This window comes from Poecilia latipinna, unplaced genomic scaffold, assembly GCF_001443285.1.
Source record: "Poecilia latipinna isolate Pla-1442-1.1 unplaced genomic scaffold, P_latipinna-1.0 Scaffold483, whole genome shotgun sequence".
NCBI classification, from domain to species: Eukaryota; Metazoa; Chordata; class Actinopteri; order Cyprinodontiformes; family Poeciliidae; genus Poecilia; species Poecilia latipinna.
The window spans coordinates 275,301-298,709 of record NW_015113099.1 but is presented as its reverse complement, the minus strand read 5'-3'; the positions used below and the strand labels follow the sequence as shown (position 1 = coordinate 298,709).

The 23,409-nt window shown below is 43.2% G+C and overlaps 1 protein-coding gene across 4 annotated transcripts in view; it reads right to left on the bottom strand.

Annotated features, from left to right (window-relative positions):
* Positions 1-23,409, bottom strand: part of nrp1a (neuropilin 1a) — a 94,089-nt gene that overhangs the window by 34,712 nt on the left and 35,968 nt on the right. For all 4 annotated transcript variants that reach the window (XM_015039762.1, XM_015039763.1, XM_015039765.1 and 1 more), the window contains 4 exons: positions 21,745-21,926; positions 13,019-13,246; positions 8,608-8,763; positions 5,180-5,346 (listed from right to left, as the gene is read on the bottom strand). In XM_015039762.1, coding sequence (XP_014895248.1) covers positions 5,180-5,346; positions 8,608-8,763; positions 13,019-13,246; positions 21,745-21,926 — 733 coding nt within the window. The remainder of the gene's footprint in view (positions 1-5,179; positions 5,347-8,607; positions 8,764-13,018; positions 13,247-21,744; positions 21,927-23,409) is intronic.

Here is a 23,409-nt window from a genome sequence, read left to right as displayed (position 1 = left end):
TATATATATATCAAATATTACTTAAAAAATGTTTAAAGATACTTAAGAATGCTTTATATATACAGCACTTTATATATACCAACAGAGTGCTGTATATGTACAGTATTTTTATAGAAACTTAAGGTACTCAAGGTTATTTGATTGATGTGTCTGGAAAACACATAAAACTGCCCCTTTAAAGATTTCAGTTTTTCTCAGTCAAAGACAGGGGAAGGAAGGAGTCTGACTTTGAGGTTTCTTGACTTGTGAATCATCTTTGAAGATAAAACTTAAGGGTCATTCCTGAGTCTCCCTCCTTCCCCTCCTCCACATACACATACAACACACTCATGTGACTCACGCTTTGAGTCAGGATTTTGAAACCAACAGGCATTGATAGGGATGGAAAACACAGCGACCTGAAGGTATGTCATGTCTGGATTCTTTCCCAGGATGCCCAGCTGCACATGATCATTTGGTGATGACTACTGACTAAAAGGGCTTCAGGCTCCTCCACACGCCGTCCTCCTCTGTAAGGCAGACACTGAAAATGGCACTGATTGTGCCTGAGCTGAGTTTATTTTTTTGTCTCTAGGTACTTATGCAGGACTCATTTCATTACGTCATGCGACCACTCATGTTTCGATTACCGGCCGACTGTGGGTCTCTATCCTCTCATTGATTTTCCCATTGAGAGCGAGGGGCCCAGAAGTGGCGCGGCAAAGGCAGCAGCCATTGTTTCCACTCGGATGGCATGATGATGATCTCACCGGCAGCTGCATGCCAGCATCATGCTCTTTTGCTAGACTTCATCAAGTGAGAAGTTGCTGTTAATCACAGGTCCGTACTCGGAGCACTCGGAGAACTCGTCACTCGACGGGTTGGTAAGACATCGGAACGAGGTGTCGATTTAAAGAGGGAGACAATGCAATGGGACAGAGCTCTTTCTCACCGATCACCGATTTGAAGTAATGGAAACTGCATTAAGATGGAAAGAAAACAGGATGCGCTGGCTTAACGTCGGATGTTGGCCTCGGCGTGAGGACTAGAGTGGCGTTTTCGGTCAGGAAGTGTGTAATTAAAGGTTGCTTACCCGGTCAGCCAGAGATGTTTGCTTTATAGATTTGAGAAAACACAGTCAAGACAAGCTGGCGTACCCCTCCCACCTTCCAAAGGTCCAAGGTTTAAGACTGATGTTTCCATGAGTGATTGACTTTACCTTGGGGGGTCATCACAAACGGATAAGATAAGGGAACATTTTGTGACAACAAACAACGATACGTTTCTTTGCTTTTTGTGCTTTTATCTGTCAGGAAGTAAAGATAAAAGAGTCTCTCGCATGACAAGAGCTGGGTTGTCTTTGTATGATTAAACCTTTCAAGTAATCACTGGCAGACAGACAGACCACTTGTAAATATATAAATACAGTTGCAGACAGAAGAAGCTAGTGAAGCAAAATCACCATTATGGGATAAGATATACAGGCTTTCAGGTATTGACACTTGGGCTCTCTCCAAAACAGTCTAAATTATTGATGCAGTGAGCATGTGCGATCAATGGCATCTGCCTGACGGAGGCTCAGCCTCGCAGTTTGTCTTTTATCGGCTCGTTCTCATTGCTCTTGCGGCTCTCGGTACCCATCACGTCCCCCCACCCCCACTGCCATCAAACGCATTTGACAAACTCATTCTGCACAATGTCAGCGATTCCTTCAAAAAAGTTCCAGAGGAACCCTTACGTCAGTCTGTAAACATTTCGTTCTTTCCTTTACGGAGACAAATGTGTTGCACAGATGCAGGTGTTTCCATGCCAGTCAAGAGAGTCCGTAGACGAGGAGACAGCTCATTGACTCGTCTGAAAGTGTAATTTTGTGTATTTTTCCCTCGAAACCTTCGGTGGAGAGCTCCTACTGCTTAAACTATTGAGCGTCAGACAAAGGCAGTTAATATGCGCGATGAAGCTGGAAAATTCAAGTTCATAAGAAGAAAAAGCAAAGGAATGAGAGCGGATGATGAAATTTAGTAGAGGGATATCCAGAGTGAATCGGAGAAATCGTAGCAAGAGCGGCGCTGAATTGTGTCACAAGACAGATCGTCAAGAGAAAGAAAAAGCTGCTTGCGTTCTTTCTTTCTCTCCTCAAGCCATGATTCTCCTTTATAAAGGACATCTGTCCATCTGTGTGTTCACCAACGGGGGCTGATTAATGACCTGGCTAACCCAGCACTCAATACTCAACCACACTACACCAATCTAATTAGCCAACGAAGACCGCCCATGAGTGTAGCATCTTGTCCTCCTCCTCTCTGTGCATCAGAATGAAGCAGCATTAAAATGGATGGACAGAGTGAAGGAGAAGGCCTTGGACTCAAAAGCTGCCTATCATGAATAATAAAACCGTCTGGCCGAGACGGGAGTCAGAGAATGATCATGAAATATAAAATGAATTGATTGCTATGCATCTGACTGCGCACCGAGATGATTTGTACATGCCGGGAGGGCGCCCCGGCTTGTTGCAACGCCACCGACATGCTTAATGAAAGAGAAATGAGAATTTCTACTCTTCTAATACCACCTGTGATGACTGGAGCTCGGACCGCTCGGCACAAGTGCAACTCATTCCTATGAAGAGTAGAAATCATTAGCCAACCGTAAACCCTGCCGCTGCCTTCGAGATTAGAAATTCAAAGGTGGTGGGTGGGGTGAGGTTGTGGGGGTTTGGGAGGGATTCAAGGGTTTGATCTGATTAGTGCTGGGAATTTTAGCTCAACCATTACAGCACAGAGACTTGAAAAACTAGATTTTAGGGCTAAGTCAAATCCTGAACATGATCAATACAGCGACAAGGCCAACAAAAAGAGCTAATTATTTTCATTTAAAATACCATGCATTTCCATTGCAAATGGAAAACTTCGTCAATATTCCGCTGATATCGAAAAAAAACACAATTTCGCAACTGCGGTATCATTAAAAGAACATGCTGCGCCTTCAACTTTAAACTACTTCCTGTTTTCTTCTTGAGGTTTTTACCAGTGTCAACATCCGGTTGTTGATCATGAGTGAAAAAAGTGTTCCCACTGCAGTTTTGCCAAATAAACCAATTTCGATGCGACTGAAAAAAAAAATCATCTCCTAGCGACAAAACATTTTATTGAAAAAGGAGAGTTATTTTGAAATTGTCGTGTTTCTATTAAAGAAATTTATTTTCAAATTGTCAAACTGTGCCATTATATGGTCAATGGAAATGCAGCTTATGACTGGGAAGCTTGAAATTCTCTCCACATTTGGCTTTTAGCAAAGGACTTTCCTACGAGAATGACTAATACTTTTTAACAGAGGTTTTAAGGGTGGCCTTGCTTCTTCCTGATCCACTCAGACGCACAGTGAGTTCCTCTAAAGGACACGTTGGGCCTTGCCAAACCCTCCTACTCACACAGGTCGCCAAACACGCACACACACACGCACACACACACAAGAGGAAACACACAGAACTGTGTGCGTATGCGGTTACACACCGATTAAATTAGCTTGAAGGAATAACAGAGGCCCTTAGGACAATATTTTCATTGCAATAATAACGCAAAAAGCTTGCTTATGTCCCTCCCCGAGCAAATATTTGGCTTTGGGTCAGCTCTATTATCTATCCCTTGAGATATCCCCCTGGGGCCAAACTTTTAAGAAATGAAGCATAAGCTGCTGAAAAAATTTGAAAAAGAAAAACAGGCTGTGTATTTATAAGAGGTTGGGGTCTTGGGTTCATAAATCAAAGACAGTGCAAATGCATAGAGGTGGGGCTGTGATGGGGAGGGGGCTATGGGGAGTTCTTTGTGATGTGAGTGGACTCGGTATACGTGTCTTATCCCCATCATGGGATGACAGAACTAAATCCTTAATCTTCCCACATAAAGTTCCCTTGGTGGGTGATGATCACTCTGTGAAGATAAGCCAAGAGACAAAAAATATGACAGAGCCTGAGCCAGTTTGCGCGTGTGTGTGTGAAGCTTGGCAGGTTGCCTGGATTAAATCTGAGCATCTCCGGAGGCAGTTTCAGTTCCAAAGGATAGGGGGGAAATTATCAGGTAGGACTGGAAGACAGAGGCAGCCGCAGGAAGACAGGCTGAGAGGGACAGAGTGGAAACAACGATGTAAAAGACTGACTATGATAGGATGGATGGATGAATGGCTTTCTGTTAGGGAAAGTGAAGAATGTGAACATTTGGAGAGAGAGGGAGATTTTAGGTACAAACGAGAAACAATTATTTCTTGGTTTAGCCCAGCTGTCTGTGACAAAGTACAGTTTTATCCATCCATCCTGAAGCATGGGGCTCTACCTGGACATGTAGTCAGTCCATCACAGGAAATTACTCTCTCTTGCTAGAAATTCTGCTTAAGTTATGTGACTAACAAGAAAAGACAATATAAACCAAGAACATCTATTTAAACCAATTCTATATTCAACTGTTTTAAGAAACAGGGTCTATTGGATCCCATGAGCTGCTTACGCTTTGCATGGTCCAGTGGGGTGGTACTGACCCCACGTGCGCTTATGAGAGGGTTTTTTTGTGTGTGTGTTTTTGGGAACTGATCATCAACCCAACCTTCAAACCCCCCCCTTCCCCACTGTCCAACCGTGGCATCTGCCATGCTCCTCCCGAGTATTGTGCTAAAACCATGGGAGTGTTAAACAAAAATAGGTTTGTGCACTGAATCCTGTAACTTAAATTACCACTATTAGGTTAGTTTAGCTGTCTGACTTTTTCGTAAATAGAAAAAATACATATGGTAGGCGAGACGGCCTTATATGAGTGAACACATGATGCAATACAGAGTACACTTGCAAAAAGGAGCTGCAAAGATGTACAACTTAAACACATTTTAAAATCATTTTTTAGAATTCTGAATAGCTTCATAACTCCCACGACTAGGAAACTGCCATTCTTTGAGAATTGATTGTTTTCTGAGCTTCTACAGACGACCGTGGATTTACACATTCATTACTAAGGGCACTTTTGATTGGAAAGTGACCATAACATATATGTTTCTGAATTCTGGGAGGGTCTCATCATGACCTAAGCCCACCTTCAGACAGAGCAATTGGCAAATACTGTTGCATTTTTAATCTTATTTATCCTTCCATGGTCACTAACTTTGCTTTATTGAGGCAATTACTTTTAATACAGGAGAAAAGCAGAAGGTGTGCTACCTGAATCCACTCCTTGTTTGAGTCCTCTGCAGGCGTCCATGCATTTTCATAGTAGTTGAGTCTGGAGCGCTCTGGGGACCAGCTGGGGTTGTAATGGGATGAAGCCATGATTTGGTCTGATGTTATCTCCCCCGACTCCATTCCCAACGGATCGCTGCAGTCAAAGTCTGAAAGGCAGAGGGAGAGGAGAGAGGAGATGAAAAGGGAATCAGGAAAAAAAATAGATGGAGGAGACAGTGAAAGACTTTCAGCTGAATTCTAAGCAGTCAATATGTAGTCAAAGAATGTGTCTTCTGTGTCGCCCCCCGCCCCCGCTCCCTGTCCTCCTCCTTGATCCGAGCAAATCTCCAGGGCGGAGGACGAGGCCTCCACATGACTGGCCGGAAGACAACAGTACGTCGATGGCAAACCCCTTCTATTCCTCTTCCAGTGCTTTTTAAAGGAAGCTGGAGGGAAAGTGTCCGAGACGTAAAAATGTCTTCATGAAACATTCAGTGTGGTTTATGCTCGTATTAGGCGGTAACAGTGACTTTCGCTTTGGTTGTTTTTTTTTTCCTCCCACTGCCTGAATGTGTTATGTCTCCCTGAGGAGCGTTTATCTTTATTTTTTATTTTTTTGTAAACCACAATGTTTTCTTGGTCCAAACAGGAATATGTAGTCGGTGTGTGAAGGAACGCTTTTAAAATAATTTGAATTCTTTTTTAGAAAAATCCCCTAAATATACAGTAAATTCCGTTGCTCATTTTGAGAACTTTGGATGAAGAGCAGTGCTGGATGGAGAGCCATGCGGTGACAGCCTGAGAGCTAACACAGATGGTCTCCCCCATCTGCCGCACCGCTAGCGCACCCTTATTCAACGGGGTCACCGTGTGTACGGCTTGCGGTCTTAATGTGCAGCTGCATGTGCGTGAGTTCACGCCTGTAAGTATGTCAGAGTACTAATAAACTGTCTCGCACCTCTCCCGCTTTCTCTCCGTGGAAAAAAACACATCCCCACATCTCTTTAAGCCAACATTATTAACCAAGATCATTGAAAACACAAAGAGGTGTTTTGTTTTGCCTGAGCTCATATCTGATCATGTGGCTTACCGAGCACGGCCGGAGCTTAATGACTGAGAAAATACAAGAGAAGGAACAAAAATAAAAAGGATAAGATAAGGCCTCTTTTCATCACTTTATCGCATCTCATCAGTGGTTTTCAGCTACCCTTCGCCTCGCCACGTAACAGCATAAAAAAAAATATTCAAAAAAATCTACTGTGCATTATGCATAAGGGGATTATGAAAGATTCAGTTGGTACAAGCTTAGAAAAGCAATGGTGATGTTTGGGGACTTTCTATCTCCAGAGCGTCTGAGATGATGATGCAAAAGCCAAGCAACTCGCTCTTCAATCGAGGTATTTACCGATGGCAGGTCAGATAGTCAACCGCTCCCGTCTAATGGCGAATGTAAAAAGTTGCGTTGCACAAGCTGACTTAGGAAAACCACCTGCAGTGGCAGCTCTGCTCATTACATGGAGGCAGGCCTTGTTTCTCTTGTTTTGTCTGTGCTTCAACATCATCTCCCTTTCCCCCTTTGGGCAAGACAAAATCCCTTTTGGAGATGATTAGTAGACTTGTTGAAAGTCATCTACCTCTGTTGCTATTCAGAGATGGACTGTGTGCGTGCGTGTGGGTGCGGGTCCCTGTGTGCGGGGTGGTCTGGCTGCCGGACAGATTTATGAGCCTTACCAGAGCTCGTCTTCCTTAATGAAATGTTTAGATGGAGCGTTTTGCAAAATGGGGTCAGCGGGGGTCGAGCCCCGTGACAGCGATGTGGCATGTAAAAAGCCCTGGGGGTGTGTGTGAAAAGAGTGTGTGCTTGGGCAAGCTGCTGACAGAGACTGTCTAGGCAAACGTGTTCTGCGTGAGCCAACGCTGCAATGAAGAAGCGGGAGGTGTTCGTTTAATAACTCTTAAACTCTGCTCAGCAACTGGCAATTTGTCATAATTGGACAACATTTGCTTTCCGCCTGGATTATTCCTCCTCTGGTGCTTTAATCTGCTTCCCTGCAATTCTTTTACACATCCTTGCCTGAGTTTAAGCTCCTCGATTTTCCTTAACCTCTCTGGATGTATTATGTTTTTTCTACCTCAAAAATGGTTATTGGTCTTCTGAGCCGTAGGAATCTAAAACGTAGTTTAGAGGAGATTGCACAGGTGCTTTGAAAAAAACACCAGATCTTTAAAGGCAATAGTACCTTCTGTTTGCTTAACACTTAACTCCAAAAGGTAGAGTTAAGCGACAGTTTAGACAATATTGTGCTATTAAATGAAAAGCTGCAACGATTACAATGTTTACTGACCGATGCTCACACCTTTAGGGAGAATCATGTAGTATGACTATAAGTTTTTCATTGTATCAGGCAATGTGAAGACACAATAGAGAGTGAGAGAAATGTGGTAGGACTTACTCTACATCCTATTTGTAACCAACAGATAGCCCAGTCATAAAAGTGGAACTTATGGAGAACCATTTCACTCTGCCCTTTGGGTTTATGTGAGTGCGTCTTAGAACCAGAGGGAAAAGCCCCTATGAAAGAATATTTAGGGATGAAAGAAAGAAATGACTGAAATAACAGAGAAAATGTGTTCAAATTCATCACTGAATTAATGTGGTTGAATTAATTATTGTGGCCAACCAAAAGTTGTGTTTAAGGTTTTACCAATGTAACATTTTTCTTTAGATGTTTGTACTTAACCAGGAAGTGAAACTGCTTTTTGGATTTTTAAAAAGGAAGTCACACAGGTCTGGTTTAAGAACTTCCTTCTTAAAGAATTTCATTGAAAAGAATTCAAACCAAGCAAGAAACAGTAACATACATGGTAAAAAAAAAAAAGAAAAGGTCTGAAATAAAAGTAACAAATCATCAGCATAAAGTTTAACTTTCCTGTTGTCTTGAATAAGGACTATTGACCACGGCTATGTTAACTGCATCAAATAACAGTGGACTAGGCTGCATACCATGTATAGGGATGAAAGGTTTTGATTTTTGATTGTTAGGACACATTCAGGCTCTACTTAATGAAGTGCAAATCAAAAGATGACAAATCTTCCTAACACAAACAGATCAATTTTACAAATTTGACGGTTGTTGTATTAGTCCACATTCTCATTATTCAATACATTGAGAAGGTGTTGAATATTAAAATTTCAGTAGTAGAAGTGAAACACATGTTTTTGTTTTTCCTTGTTTAATGAGCTTAAGAAGCTTCATAACAAGAAGTGTGGAGCTCGTCCTGTGTTAATGAATCTGAACAGAATGCAATAAAGGTATAGCTATGACTTATGAGACAAAAGATTTATATAATGCTTGTTTATCATGGCCGTCAGAGTTTTTACAGTTATATCAACGGGTTCCTCTTTCTTCGTTATTGAGCCAGCTCACCCTCTGGGACGGTCCGGTCGAGGACAGTGAAGTTGGCAGAGAAGCCTTCCTTAGCAATGGCGCTGTCGGTGTTGATTGTCAGAGCCAAGATGCCTGTGTAGGAGATGATCCTGCCGGGGGTGTTCTGACCACAGTACCTCCCGATATAAGGCCCGACTGTAGAAGGAAGTGAGAGAAAACCACAGACATTACAATTGTGCACAAAACTTTGTCAGTAGTTCACAAGTGTCAGAAAATGTTTTTTTTGTCTTTTTTTGTTGTTGCAAATGCGCTGTTTCCATTAAATATTAAATAAAAATAGAAATAAAAATAACATGAATTAGCTTGTTCACATAAGTCTTTAAAAAAAAACATGCTGCGCCACGAGCCTCCAACCACTTCCTGTTGTCGTCTTCTTCGTGGTTTGCGCGCCAGTGGCGACATCTGGTTGTTGGTCACATGATTTGTGCCATGCAAAAAAAAAGCTAAATAAACCGATTTCTATACGGCCAAAAAAACCCATCTAATCCTACAGCAAAACAAGTTTTTTCGAAATTGGAGTGTTTCCATTAACCAAACTTACTTTCAAAATATCAAATTAAGTAATTTTATGTTCAGTAGAAGTGCAGAAAATAAGTTTGTCCAGGCGAAAAGCCTTTAAAAACATGCTGCGCCATCACCCTCCTGCCACCTTCTGTCATCTTTTCCCCCAGTGGTAACGTCTACTTGTTGATATTGTGACTTGTGTGATGTGAAAGATGTGTTTCCATTGCAGTTTTGCGAAATAAACAGATTTTGATTCGGCCAAAAAAACTAATCTCAGCCTAACAACAAAAACCTTCCATCAAAAAACTTCAAATTGCGCAACTTTATGGTCAATAGAAACGCAGCTAGTGTTAGACTTAGCCTAACTCAATATTTTTTGGGTTGCCTCAGCCGTGTCACACAGGGGTTTAATTAGTAACTTCCCCCCTACGGAGGTGTGAAAACTAGTGTGTCAGTGAGGTATGGCACTGACCCCATAAAGAGGAATGAGAAAAACTTCCTGGCATTCCAGACCCGCTTGCCTGCCGGACACAAAGAGAAAGAAGGGTGACCTGTGGTGTGGGGCCAGGTCACCGTCTCCGTCTATTTGCTCGGCTGTAAATACCAGGAACCCCGGACTCATTTTCTTTGACGGCCGCTGCCTGGCTGGTTTTGCAAAGGAAGTTAAACAAGTAGAGGCAAAGCGGTGGACAATACGAGAGTATTAAAAAGATAGAGAGCAATAATAAAAGAGAAAGAAGTACGCCTTCTACTCGGAGGATTGAGAAGAATGGGGGAAGATCGGGGAGAAACTTTTAGCGGGAGACAGAGATAACGAGAGAGGAACCTGGGGGGGAGAGAGCGATAGGAACGAGGGGGAGCGAGAGAACACGGCGTCCTTGCTCCAGTACTTTGATGTGTGCCATGATCCATGCCCGTATATGAATGTGTGTTCCTGTCAGTGCGTGGGGACCTGCAGCTTATCTGCGATTAGTAATGCTGTGATCAGCGGCGAGTGACAGTCCTGCCTCCCCAAGGCCTCCTGTCATCCAAAACATGCCACTTCCAGCACAACCCCGACATAAAAGGCAAAGGCCAGGCCGCGGGGGTGCAAGGCGTGGGAGGGAGGTGCTTATGGGGCAGTGGTGTGACGGCTCAGATTAATCTTCGTAAACCAGGTGTCCGGTATATATTTGAGAGAATACGGTGTGCATTTAGGCCCAGTAAGACCTGGGCTCAAGGAAAGGTGAAGAAGAAGAAGAAGAACAAGAAGAAGAAGAAGAAGAAGAAGAAGAAGAAGAAGAAAAGCCTATCTACCGGATTATCTGCATGACTCCACTGTGGTATGAAATTTTAAAGAACCTTGCCATAAACTCTGTGCCTGGCCTTCTGCAAGGAAGAGGAAGAAAGCCAGAGGTTCTTCTTTTCTTTGCCAGCGCCTGTCCAGTGAGGTGTACTTTGAGAGGTGAAGGGTGTGTGGGGGGGAATAAGGAGGTGTGAATCCCCGGCTGCTTGCCTGGACATCTCCAATCTCGGCACACTCCAGCAGCAAGCATGCCTCCTGTGCTAATGCGCTATCGATCCGGCAGGCACAACAGGAACCGCCTGGCAAAAGGCAACACTCTATTTTCCTCCCGTGGTTTATTTTTATACACCGCTATCTGTCACGCACAGCAACCTTGAAAGGGTGTTATGGAGAAGAAGAAAAAGAAGGAAAGAAGAAGAAGTTCATGACAAGTTTCTGTCACTGTTGGACAAAAGGAGACCTCATTTGTTTTATCCTACCACTGTCCTCAGTTAATTTTAATAACTGGAGAGGACAGGAGAAAATGGTCCCTGCTGTCTTCTGTAAAAACTGTCTCAGAAGGCGATAATAACCAGAAATTTTCTCTCTTTTTTTTTCCTCTCTCCTCGACCCTCTGACAAGTCTTCTCAATCAGGCGTGAACCTTGGAAATGAGACACGCGAAAGCTCGAGGGGGAGAGCCCGCGAACGAGCCCCGCTCCGAGGAATCAAAAGGTCACCTCTACAAAGTTAACATCTTCAGAGATGTGAACTTTAACTAAACCCCCCCCCACCACCAGGCGCCTGTGATTAACACTTCAACCTTATCACCCAGAGAACGCACGGAGCAGCGAATACTGATGCGCACCGGGGTAAGCGTAGCTAGATAAAAAAAAAAAAAAAAAACATTCTTTCAGTTTTCAGCAGCAGACGGGTGAGACAGGCTTTCATCTCGCCTGCACCCGGGGTTGGGATCGCCGGCAGAAAGAAAAACTTCAAGATGTGATTTTGCTCGCCGAGTTAAAAGACTAATCTCAGGCTGTGGAAGCAGTCCTTTGAACCCTCCTCACCCTCATCTCAGCCCCATCCCGCTGACTTATAAGATGAATAGATTTTTGAAAACTGTTTCAGGGCAGTGTTTGATTGTGCATGTTTGCATGAGTGTACGCCAGCAAGGTTTGGTTTGAGTCAGGTCCGAAACGGTTTAACTGAATGAATAAATTAGCTGGGGTAGCTTTGTTTTTTTCTTCTTTTCTACCTCATTGGTGGGAATTGCAAGGAAGTTACCCAAGGAAATTCCTTTTTGAGTCATTTCCTGTGAAATGGAATTGTCAAATGAAAAAAAAAACCCTCAGACCCAACATCCTAGATTAGACCTTGAACTCCCAAATGTATTGGCCCGAAAACATTATCACACACAGCCAGCCTGTGACATGAAAAACAAAAGAGCGGAAGCTCTTTTTTGCCTCTCAAAGTACAGAAGGAGTGTTTGGCACTGAACAACGACTAAAGTTAAGCTTATGATGTCTGAAAGACGTCTGCACACCACCGGGTCGGGGTAAAGCTGTCTTACTGTGCGGAGATGGTCATTTTCTAAAGAAAAGCTGTAATAAATGAAACTGAAACCAGTATTGTACAGAGAAAATCCCTTTTCCTTGGTGTTCACAAAGTTTGCTAAAATCTCGTTTTACTAATAAAACTGCATTGGAAACCAGCACCAGCAAACAGCTTGTAGTAAGACCATTGGCATGTGAAACATAGCAGAGGCACAAGCAGTGAATAGATGGTAGACGAAAGGCAATATCTGCATTTCTGCTTCAACAAATGGTTCACAAACCACAAACTTTGGTGCCCCTGAGTTGGTGTTTAAATGCTTCTCCAGTCCTAAGGCAATTCTCGAAAACCATGGAAAGTGTCTTCGTGATGCGTTTTTCACAAACCTATTGAAAGTTTCACGAATCTGAAACTTTTCCAATTGCTTACCAGTTGTTGACTCACTGTGCCTATTTTTAAACAGAGTGTCCATAAAGCTGCCACAAACCATTTAGAAGTGGTGGGAGAATCCTCATTGCTTTTTGTTACTACTAGAAGTCTTTACTAGCTCACCCCGTCAGCAGAATAGGGCGAGTCAAAAGCGACTGTCTTTCCAACACCACAATAAGAGTCTCAAACATTTCTGGGAATAAGAACAATACTGACTTCCCCAGATAAAGTTATCAAGTCACAGTAGATGAATAGTGCTTAAATGACATATGTTGTGTTTAATATTGCAATATCTTGTGACATGAGATTCTGTCACACCATCATTTTTCCAAAACTGATACTAAATTGTAATAACTGAGTAAAGCTTGTTCAATGAATAAGTAGACATTTTATGATTGAAAATAGCTCAGATACTTGACGTGAATTTATTTCGCAAATTCGTGAAATCAGGCTAAACTTTGATATACCGTTGACCTCTAAATGGCTGAAAAATGTTTCCTAAGCAATGAGTAGAATATATGTCAACAGGCATCAGTGGTAACCATGACTAAGTGGTGATTTAGGATGAGCTAATAAATATAATACTACTATTTGAGTTTTAACTCAAATAGACATTTCAATGTGCTGTTTTTTTGCTCACCTCCTGGAAAGCCGTCCCAGATTTCCAGCCGGTCATAGCGGCAAAAGACACCAGTAGGGGGCGTTGTGTCAGGTTCAAGCTCAAAGCTCTCAAACTCCAAAATGATTTCCGACATCTTTGGGGCGAAGATCATGAAGGTGCAATCGAGGTTGTTGGGGTACTTCTCTGGAAACCCCGGAGACTTTATGACGCCGCTGTTGGAGGTGAAGTTCTTGGAGCACTCGGGACCTACAGAAGCAAAAAACAAGACAGTAAATGAGAGGTTGGGAGAAAAAGGGAAGCACAAACATATCAAAATTGTGAAATTGATTTGTCTGAGCTTCCTCTGCTTCCCATCTGGTCTGTTGAGACTAGAACAGTTTATGATCCTAAGTTGAGGGACCACCTTCATGGCTCTATTCATAAGGTGCCACATCTGGATCTCTTAACTTTGCCCCTGAGTTACTCTTTGTTTTCCTCCACCGCTTTTTTGGACAAATGTCACTCCACATCCCACTGTGTATGCTAAATCAGTGATTCCTGGAACATCTGGACCAACCCTGTAAACATTTGTCAACGGCCTCAATCACCAGAGTCACAGAATGACAAATAAACAGTTTGAGTCAAGCCGTGATTCCTCCTTGTCTCACGCGCGCATGAGCCCTCATCCAGATATGTCGGCAAAACCTAGGGGAGGTGCTCAAGCCTGAACGACGGAAGGGTGAGCAATGGCTGCGCATACATCAACGCACACACTCACACAGTTTTACACGGAGGAAAGTCAAAATATTTATGCACAGCTCCCCAGAGAGTTGGCTTTCAGCTGATGAGGAACGTTAACATGCTTCCCATAGTAGCTGCCTCTCATGAGCACAAAATTATGATTTGTAAATGAATGACATGTAAATAAATAAATAAATAAATAAAAAAACTTACTCCCAACAGCTGAAAGATGATTTTTACAAGCATAAGGGGAAACGAGGTTAGGATTTGCAGGCTCAAATCTGGGTCCAAGCTTTGCTCAATGCAAATACACATAACATCAGGAGAAGAAAAAAAAACGGAGAATTACTGTCATTCAGGGCAATTATTTGGGGCCATTAGCGGCAGAAATGTACCCAGGATAACATCATTTTCATGCCAGTCTGGCAGCTGGCGCTATGAGTGCAGATGGGGCCAATAGACACCAAAATTGCAGGGAGTTATCGCTGGATAGAGCCGCTGTGCTGCAGTCACTGTAGCTTAAATGAATGTGGCAAACTGCTTTTTCCAGCGTCACTCAAGCATCTTGCCCGGCTCCTAATTGAAGACCATCAGGCCCACTTGAGACTGTCCACCAGCAGAGTGAGTGAGGGGCTGGAGAGCCATATTGATTTTCTTTCTTCCCAAGCTGAAAGCCATGGCAAGCAGCATTTTGACTCGAAAAAGAGTTGACATTTAGCACAGCAGCTAAAGTGTGGCCTTCGAGAACAGTGGGTACCATTAATTTCACAGCTTCCCCCTTGTATTTACTTCAAGAAAATGGAGAGATTTTGCTGAAAGATGCTGTTCCTTGGATGTAGTCCTGCACTTACCTTTGCTGCATTTGAGATAATGTCAGACGTTTTGTGGTGGGGAAAAAAAAAAAAAAACAATAGATGGAAGCCAATTCTGTTAAAATCGTTGCCGGAGAGTCGGAGTACTCTTCAGAGCTGTCGAATTTCCAATGGATATTGGCGTTAAATCTCACTCACTTGCCTGCACCCTGACACTTACAGCTGCCCAGAACAGATTGGAGGTTTGGGGATGGTTTACTTACAAAGGGTGCATTCACACCAGCCCTGTGTAGTCCGCTTTAATCAAACTCTAGTTCGTTTGCCTAGAAAGTCTGGTTCATTTGGGGAGGAACGAATGTGATCACTGGAACTCTGAAACCCCCCCCCCAAAAAATAAATAAAAAGACTTGTTTCGGTTAACGCAAACTCAGGCATTGTTTGAATTAAGTAGATGCAAGTGAAAAAGAACAGGAAGTGGTCAGCAGCACAAAGCATACTGGGTAACTATACCTGAAACAAATGCTGGTGTCTACTGCTTGAGGGAGAAATAGCTCATGATCTTTTACCCAAGAGAAGTCCTATAAATGCTAAAATCTGAAGCTATACTCCATTTTTGTTTACATTTTGGGAAGGAGGAAGTTGCACTCTTCTTCAGAGGTTTTTATGAGGTTGTCTTCAGTAGCCAGCACCACCACAGGCGAGAAGGTGAACAGGTTTCTCAAAGGGCTTGGGTTGTTTGGCCCAATGCAGTGTGAAAGCGAACCGCACCAGCTGAAAATGTAGCAAACGCTGCAATTTTGGTCTCCAATCAAGCAAAGTCTACGGGAGTATCAAGTGTGAAAACACCATTAAAACCCAAATCACACAGAACTCCCATACATTACCTTAAATGTGCAATAAGCTGGAACCTATGACTTTTCAGTTCCGTCCTTCTGCCTCTACCCTCTCTACTCGGGTTGTGACGCCCTCAAAGTGACATGTGAGGCAACCAAACATTTATGCAGACATGTGTATTCTGAGTCTGTAAAATAAAATTTAAGTACCTGGAGAGAACCCTCACAAGCACGTGGAATATATGCAAAATTCTCATAAAACGTCCCTCGGCAGGATTGAACCCATGCCATTCTTGTGGGGACTTAACAGTGGTAACCATCTTTTTTTTGTGTGTGCAGCTCCTCAACGCAAGTATCCCTAACCAAATAAAAATACATGCTTATATATATGGTTGTTTGTCCCTTTTGCCTTGTCCCACATCACTTGTCTTGCATTTTTTATAAAGACATTGATCCAGCTCAACTGTGCGGTTTCTCTCTTCTTACTGAATTATCATGACTGAGGTAAAGCCAAGGGCAAACCTCTCTACTGACAGCTTTAGTGTCCCTGGCTGTATACAAAGGAAAACAAAAATGGACTGGCCAGAAAGAAAGAATACTCCAGTTGCTCCCACTGGGCAGATTATCATCTGGCAGATCTCTTTTATCTACTACTTCCTTGTAAGGGAGGGGCTAACTCCCCAGCTTCTCTTTACTACACCCACAATGCTTTGTGCTACAATCAGTGATGGGAATATGGAGGGGGCTTTTACTGATAGCAGTCATGCCTTTCTGTGGTATTGTCCGTACACACACACACGCACACGCACACAGCTTGTGTTGACAGGGAGCTTCTGGAGACAAATATATTGAAGGGTCAATTGAATTCTTACTCCCTGCCCCCAAACTTAATCTCTGTCTCACCTTGTGTTGTTTTATTGGCTCACTGTTCATTGTTTCTCCTGGCGGACTCCATGCCGTCATGGGGAAAAAGGTTAAAGCAAAAAGCTTTTGTAAATACATCTGCAACAGAAAAGCAATAGTTTTGTCTGCAGTCCAACCACTTCTTCTAAACAAACAGCTAGAGTTATGGCCGGACGCTTAAGGAAGGAAAGAGAAGTGACCTTGAGCGTGCATTCACTAGCGCCTTCCTAAAGTGTCGTTTGCGACACGGCTCAGTGAGTGATTAGACTCTTTTCAATGGGTGAAGTTTGAACTTGGGGACTGGTACATAATGAAGCTCTGATTTTAATCTGGGCAAGTGTTCGAGAATTGGAACGAATCTTCAATAAATTTGCTACCGAGAGAGCGGGGTGTCTTTCAGGCACCGGCTTCCCTGATGACTTGTTTCTCTTCGACTCTATTAAACTGTTGCTGAAAGGCGGACCAGAGCTAATCATAGGAACAACATTTGGTCAAGAAAGTGGTACTAAATGTGACATTTTTTATAGTCTTTCCCTCTGCCTCCTTCCTTCTCAATGGCCCCATGTTGTTCTTTTTCAAGCTAATCACCGTTTCTGGCCAGGGCGACGGTGTTGATCTTGGACTGCAAAGGAAATCACCACTGTTTATGTACCATGTTGTTCTCTCGCTGATCATTACCCAGCCCCATTCCTCATGACTTCTGTATACTCACCCCTCACCCCTCCAGTTCATTTTCCCCTTATGTCACACTGACAGACGGCCTGATTGCTGGTGGAAAATTAACTCTTTCGGCACTACATCAACCATTAACCAGGAGCGTGTGGAGATCCAATCACTGAAACAGATGGGGTAAGGCAGGTTTACACTCACCAACACCCTTCCATACATCCTGAGGCTCAGCTATGCTGACATGGTATTTACCACATAAACTGCATTCTTGACAGGCCACCCCACCTCAGCAGAGGGAGAGAGGAAACCTGCCTGATAAGATGAGGTGCAGGCTGGTGCAGTCTACTTCCTCACCGCTTCAAAGAAGTTTGCTATCTGGCGTCACCATGCCAGATGCTGCCGGGCTTGTACCACTGACCGAAGCCCCAGAGTGCCCCATACACTCCTGTACACATGGCAGTGGCCTTTTTGTGAGATGACAACAGGATTTCTGAATGAAAAGTTTTGTTTTGTAGTGGGACATGGTGAACCTACTTCCAACAGAATTAGTTGCGTAATTCTGTGCGTTTCCATTCACCACATAATTGCGTAATTTGAAATTACAAAAATAAGTTTGCTTAATGGAATCGCGCCAACTTCAAAAAAAGCTGAGATAGATGAAATACATCTATTTCTTAAGAAATTAAGAAATAGATGTATTTCTTAATTACATATATTAAGAAATAGATGTATTTATTCTATTTCTTATACATCTAATAGATGTATAAGAAATACAGACAATCTGCAGCTGGTTCCACCAGAGCTCTCACAGCAGTGAGAGCATGATTGTGTACAGTTGTGTCATCGTATGTGTTGAATCCATAGCTCTTCCGTAAAAATTGCCGACCACAATTTCCTCATACGTAGCCGCTCCCAAGTACAAGGGTCTTGTTGCTCTAATACCTGAATAAGACACCGACGTGTCCTAGCTAATAGAGCCACTGCTGCCAGTTTGACCATGTTTTCTTCTCTGGTTTATATAATTTATCTTGTTCTTCTGTGTTAAACCTGTTTTCTTTCCTGAACAAACCAATTGAAGGCACTAGTGCTGTCTGCGTTTTCTATGCATTATTACTATGTTTTTGAACTCATGCTACTCCTTTGGAGCTCATCATTTTAGCTGTCACTAATGAGTCATGTCTTCCTATAGGTTTCTTCCTACTGACAGAGCTATTTTCCCCTATTGCCATCTAGATTTTGAGCATGAGGGATTGCCGTGAGTGAAGCTATATTTAGCATATAATTCGGATCTGCATTGGTTATTGCAATGACATTGTGTTGTGAAATTGTGCCAAATACATGAAGTCAATGGACTTCCGAATAAGACTAATCTCGAGAAACAAATGGTACATCTTTGTTAGTTTTAGGTAACATGATGTTTTCAAGTTTTCCAAGTTAACCCCGTGTTAGAGTAGCACATTGAGGCTCTCTGGCACAACTCTAACCCTAAGAAGAACAATAGCTTGGGAGTTACAAATCTTAATTATGACATCCTTACTTCATTATTTCTTAAAAAAAAACAAAAAACAAAAAAAACAACCAAGGCAACTCCTTTCAGCTCAAAAACTCCTGCATGCATCTCATTCCCTCCCCTCCTCTCCTAGTCTTGCCACTCTTTAGCCAGTGAAGCGTCGCTGCCAATTTGCAGGCTATAAAATAAATAGCCCGTGCTAATTAAGATGGCTGGATGGGACCGAGGAATGGAGAGGGGTAGAGAGAGTGATGTGGAAGCAGCCAAAGGGAGCCACAAAACAACCTGTTCCCTTCCAATTAAACACTTTGCAGGCCGCAGCTGATAAAAGCCAGAGTGGTGAGCGCCAAGCATTTTCAGGAGTGTGTGTGTATGGGACGGAGAGAGAGAGTGTATTTAGTTTATGGCTTTGGTGGGGTCAGTGTGCCCATGTAAACATACTTGTATAAGCTGGCACATGATCCCAAAGGAGGTGTGTGTTTACATATGTTTGCTTTGCGGGTTTATTTATCTTCCGTGTGACCTTTTGCTGGAGTTTAAGTCTTTGGGATAATCATGGCAATAAACAGCCGGCGTTCTCTGTGTTTTCCTTCATTGACATGCACAAGTGCAAGCCTCCCGTTCCTCTATCTGTTATCAGAGCATCTGTGTCTCATCATTAACGTTACATGTGTTAGCCAACACAATGTGTTTTTTTTGTTGTTGTTTTTTTCCCAGCTAATACCCTGTGTTTGTTGATAAGCAGTGCTAATCAGCTAACTTTGTATCTCCCGTTCTGCGTTGGCTCTCGTTTTCTCTTTCTCTCTCTCTGCCTCTCTCTCTGACTCCAACAAACAGAGCTGCTAATTGATCTCAGAGCCCCTTCTTTTTGGCGGGAGAGCCAGCACCGCCGCAGTCAAAACACCGAGCAAATTCAAAGCGCAACGACGGTCTGGATCCACTAAGGAAGCAATGGCACACCCGTGGTTCTCCTCTCCACAGGGGGCCAGAGAGTGCTGGGTGCGAAAGAGCCAGATGAAAAGCTTTCTGCCTGCATCTCCCTCCCTCAACCCCTAAACTCCCCTCGTCCTCCCCAAACTCCCGACTCGACTTCGGGTTCAATCAGCGAAAAAGGCACAGCTTGTCTTCAAGCTCCAACTATTTATACTCCGGTCTCTGTTGTAGCATATTTTCAGCTAGATCTGTTATTTTCTCATCCAAGCTGCTCGAGAGCGTGTTCTGCTTCGTCAAAGGACTCCCGCCCCAACACGGCTCATTTCTAATCAGCCACCGCTAATAGGGGAGACCGGGGAATACCAAGCTAATCGTGAAAAGAATGTAGCGATTTAGCCGGCCTGTATGGAGGTTGGGGGGGTGGCGGGGGAGCTGGAATGGACCAGCGCGTGCAGATGAGTTTGCGTATGTCTGGGCAGAGAGCCGCTTTGATCTCTTAAATGGCCCCGCACTCCGCCAGCTGCCCTGCTGCCGCGGCGACGACGCGCAACAAATCCAGCCACTCAAACACACGGATTAAAAGGAAGGAGGAACCTCGTCGGGCTATTCATCAAGTCTCCGAGGTCACGGGGGGCCTTCCCCCATAGACTGCTGCTAAGGTTAATTAATGAAAGTGAAGACTATACCACCTGTCTGCTTACTAGTCACTCTGGAAAGGCTCTCCTCATCCTTCATCTCTTGCCAGTCCAAACAAAGGAAGGCCGCCTATCAGCAGGAAATTCTTCTTCCAATTCTGCTGTGCTCTGATAAGGCAGACGTAACCTCATAACATTTGAGCCGACAAGCCAAGTTCTGCTTTTTTTTTTTTTTTAATGAAACATTGGGAACAGTGACATTATAAGGACTTCCTGACGTGGTGCCTGCTTAAAACGGACCGAGTTGTACTTTCTCCCTTAACTGGCTTTCCAGCTTTGCTTCAAACCGCCCCCCTGTTGACTGCCATCTGATGAGAAGGAAAGAAAAAAAACAACACTTTAACAACATTTGTTCAATCACTGCTCAGCAAATTATAGCTTTGCTTATAGTGTAATACTTCACACCAGAAAAGAAAAAAAAAACTGCTACAATTATGAAACATATGGGCCCATGATTCATTTGTTTTGAAAGAAGCATATTGCCTGCCATATTGCATTTGCATAATGTGGCGCTCTGACGCCTTGACTAAAGCACAAACAAAGCATGAAATTAGACAGAGTCTCGTTCTCCCTTCGTTATCAAGATCCTTCCTCCAGTTTCCAGACTATCGCAGATGCGGCGACGGATGCATTGGCGGCTTCAACGGTCTTCAGAACACTGGAATCTGGATCTTGTGCTGGACGTCACGCTCTACTTCGCTGCGTTCCAACTCAGCTTTAACTCGGACTGCTAGTCCAACTTCTAAACTTGTAAAAGATACCACAGCGCCTTATAGTGAGATTGCAAACTGACAAAAGTGGATATAAAGTATTTACTACAGCAGTTTCCATTACATTGTTTAAAAATACGTCAGGTCGTTATGTTGGAGTTTAATGTTGTGATTTTGATGGGTTATATACCAGTAGATTAGCAGTACAGTTTTGATCTGCCCATTGTGATGAACCAAAAGTGCTCTGTGCATGTTAACATGGACATCTGGCAAAACAAATACTTTCTGCTGTGCTCACACTAGGAATCAAATAAGGAAAAACAAAAATAGCTGTTTTTGTTTTACATTTTGAAAATCTCTGTTTATGGTGTTTCCATGTGAACTGGACATCCAAAAACTGTTAAAAACATGATATAGGAGCCCACTTGATTCATGCCCAATTCAGAGCTGGCATCTCAACAACACTGAAGAGTTGTTGAGATGCTAACAGTCGGTTTTTCCTGACTGTCGTTCCATAAGGCTTCAAATGTAAGCTAAAGAAGTCAAAGAAGTCACGAGCTACAATTCATTTGGTAAAATTTCTAGCCTTGCACTCCTTTAGCCATGCTTAGATTCTTGTTTGATTGAATTTTGATGTGGATAATGTCAACGACCTTGCCTCCTCCTGGTGCAGTACATCTACTACAGTGTTTCTGACTAGAACACCCTGTCAAAAACATCTAAAACATTAGAGAAGTGGTTTCATCCCCAACATCTCTATGTTGGGGAGCCATATTCTCCCTTTTCCAAAACAGGAGGTTGCACCAATTCAATGTTTTGAATCAACTCTATTGGAGAGATGTCTAAAACTTGCAAAAGTATGATCCTTACGGACTGAAATTGGGAACCACTTAATTAAAAAAATACAACGCAGATACATAAAGGAGTTCAGGAAGGTGAAAGCATAGTTTGCAACTTACCCGTCTTAAAGATCTCATATCGGATGGAGAATCCGGCTCCGTGTGTCTCATAGTCCGACACAAACTTGATAAACAGCTGGTTTCCTGAGGAGACGACCGCTGAGGGGGCGATCTTCCCGCAGTACTTCCCCACCAGCTGACCGTTCTCATCCACACCATCTCGCACCTCCACGTAGTCATATCTGTCAGGAGCAGAGCGAACAGAGCCTCAGAAGTGGGGTTAACATGCTACAACATGGTGTTGCTCTCCATTAGGAGAGCTGTGCTTTTCAGTCCTCCACCGGGAATTTAGGGAGGAAGTTCAGTGCCTAGACGTATATACACAGGAACAGAAACACCATGCTGCAGAGCATATTGTGTGAGTAATGTAGTGGAAATAAAACACTGTGCTAATGAGGCTTTGGGTAAAAGCTAACAGAACAGGTGGGGAGGCGATTTACGTTCATTACAATTTAGACACAAACAGTGAGAAGGTTTCCAGCTCTTATCAGCACTGATGTTAGGGTTCAGCAAACTACTTTAAACAGACAATTTTTGCAGGTGCACAATGCTGTTTAAAAGCACAATCAAGTATCTATGTTATCTTCAGTTGTTAAAAAATGCTATATACATCTAATTTAACCCCCTGAAATCGGGTCTCTGTCTCTTTAAGAAACTCCTGCTCTTTCTGAAACTCCGCCTTCAGGAAGTTATCATAACGTATTTCCTCTAATAACCCTTCAACAACATTTTTTACACTGATTAGTAGCTCCCATAATGAGCTCAGTGGATGTGCAGTTCTACCACATCCACTGACTGGCTAGTCTGAAGGAGCTGAGTGGGAGAGGGCTGCTCTGTGAGGCTTCAGCAGCTTGGAAACTGAAGCTCTGAGGTGGAGCTTTGTCCTCCAAGGCGGAGCTAGGTCCACCCAGTTGTTTTGCACAGCTGAATGGTTGCTACAGGAGATTAAAGGATTTCTCAAACATGCATGAAAGAATCAAGTCAACACTCCAGGTATGTTTTTGATGAGGGAATAACATTATAACACAATGTAAAGCTCAACACAGATGATTTTGCCCCTTTAAGTACCAAATTCAAGCTAAGTGGTTGTTCAGATCCAGTCTAACCACCGGATCACACTCACAGCATTCCTAACACATTTAGGATAAAATATAGGGCTGGAGCTTAATTACATTTTCTGTTTTTAGAAAGAGCAGATGTTAACAGGTATTTATAATCCACACACTTCATCATCTCATTCAAGCGGATTTTCAGACTACCGTCTATGGAATGGGATTACATTTAATTAAGTCAGAGTGGAGTTTGGAAGTAAGCGAGGTGAGCTTTGCAGGGACACGAGCCGCGGCGCAGAAACACGTCCGAGGAATCTGCCGTGCAAAGACCTAAGCTGCTAAAGGAGAAACACCGAAGGTCTAGCCAGCGAGGGTGGTCCCAACAGCCTGTGGAGATATCGGTGTGTGCGTGCGCTCTTGGGCTCTCGTTAAAGTCGACAATAAACGCTTTTGATTTGCGGTTTTCACTCCAGTGCCTGCCTATGGTGGCGTGCGCGCATGGGTTTGAAGGACAGGTAGAGACGACTTTTCCATGCCGTGTTTTCATTGAGTGAAAGCTCTTTTTTTTTTTTTTTTTTTTTTTTGGTTTTTTTTTTTCCCCTTTTTTTTTTTT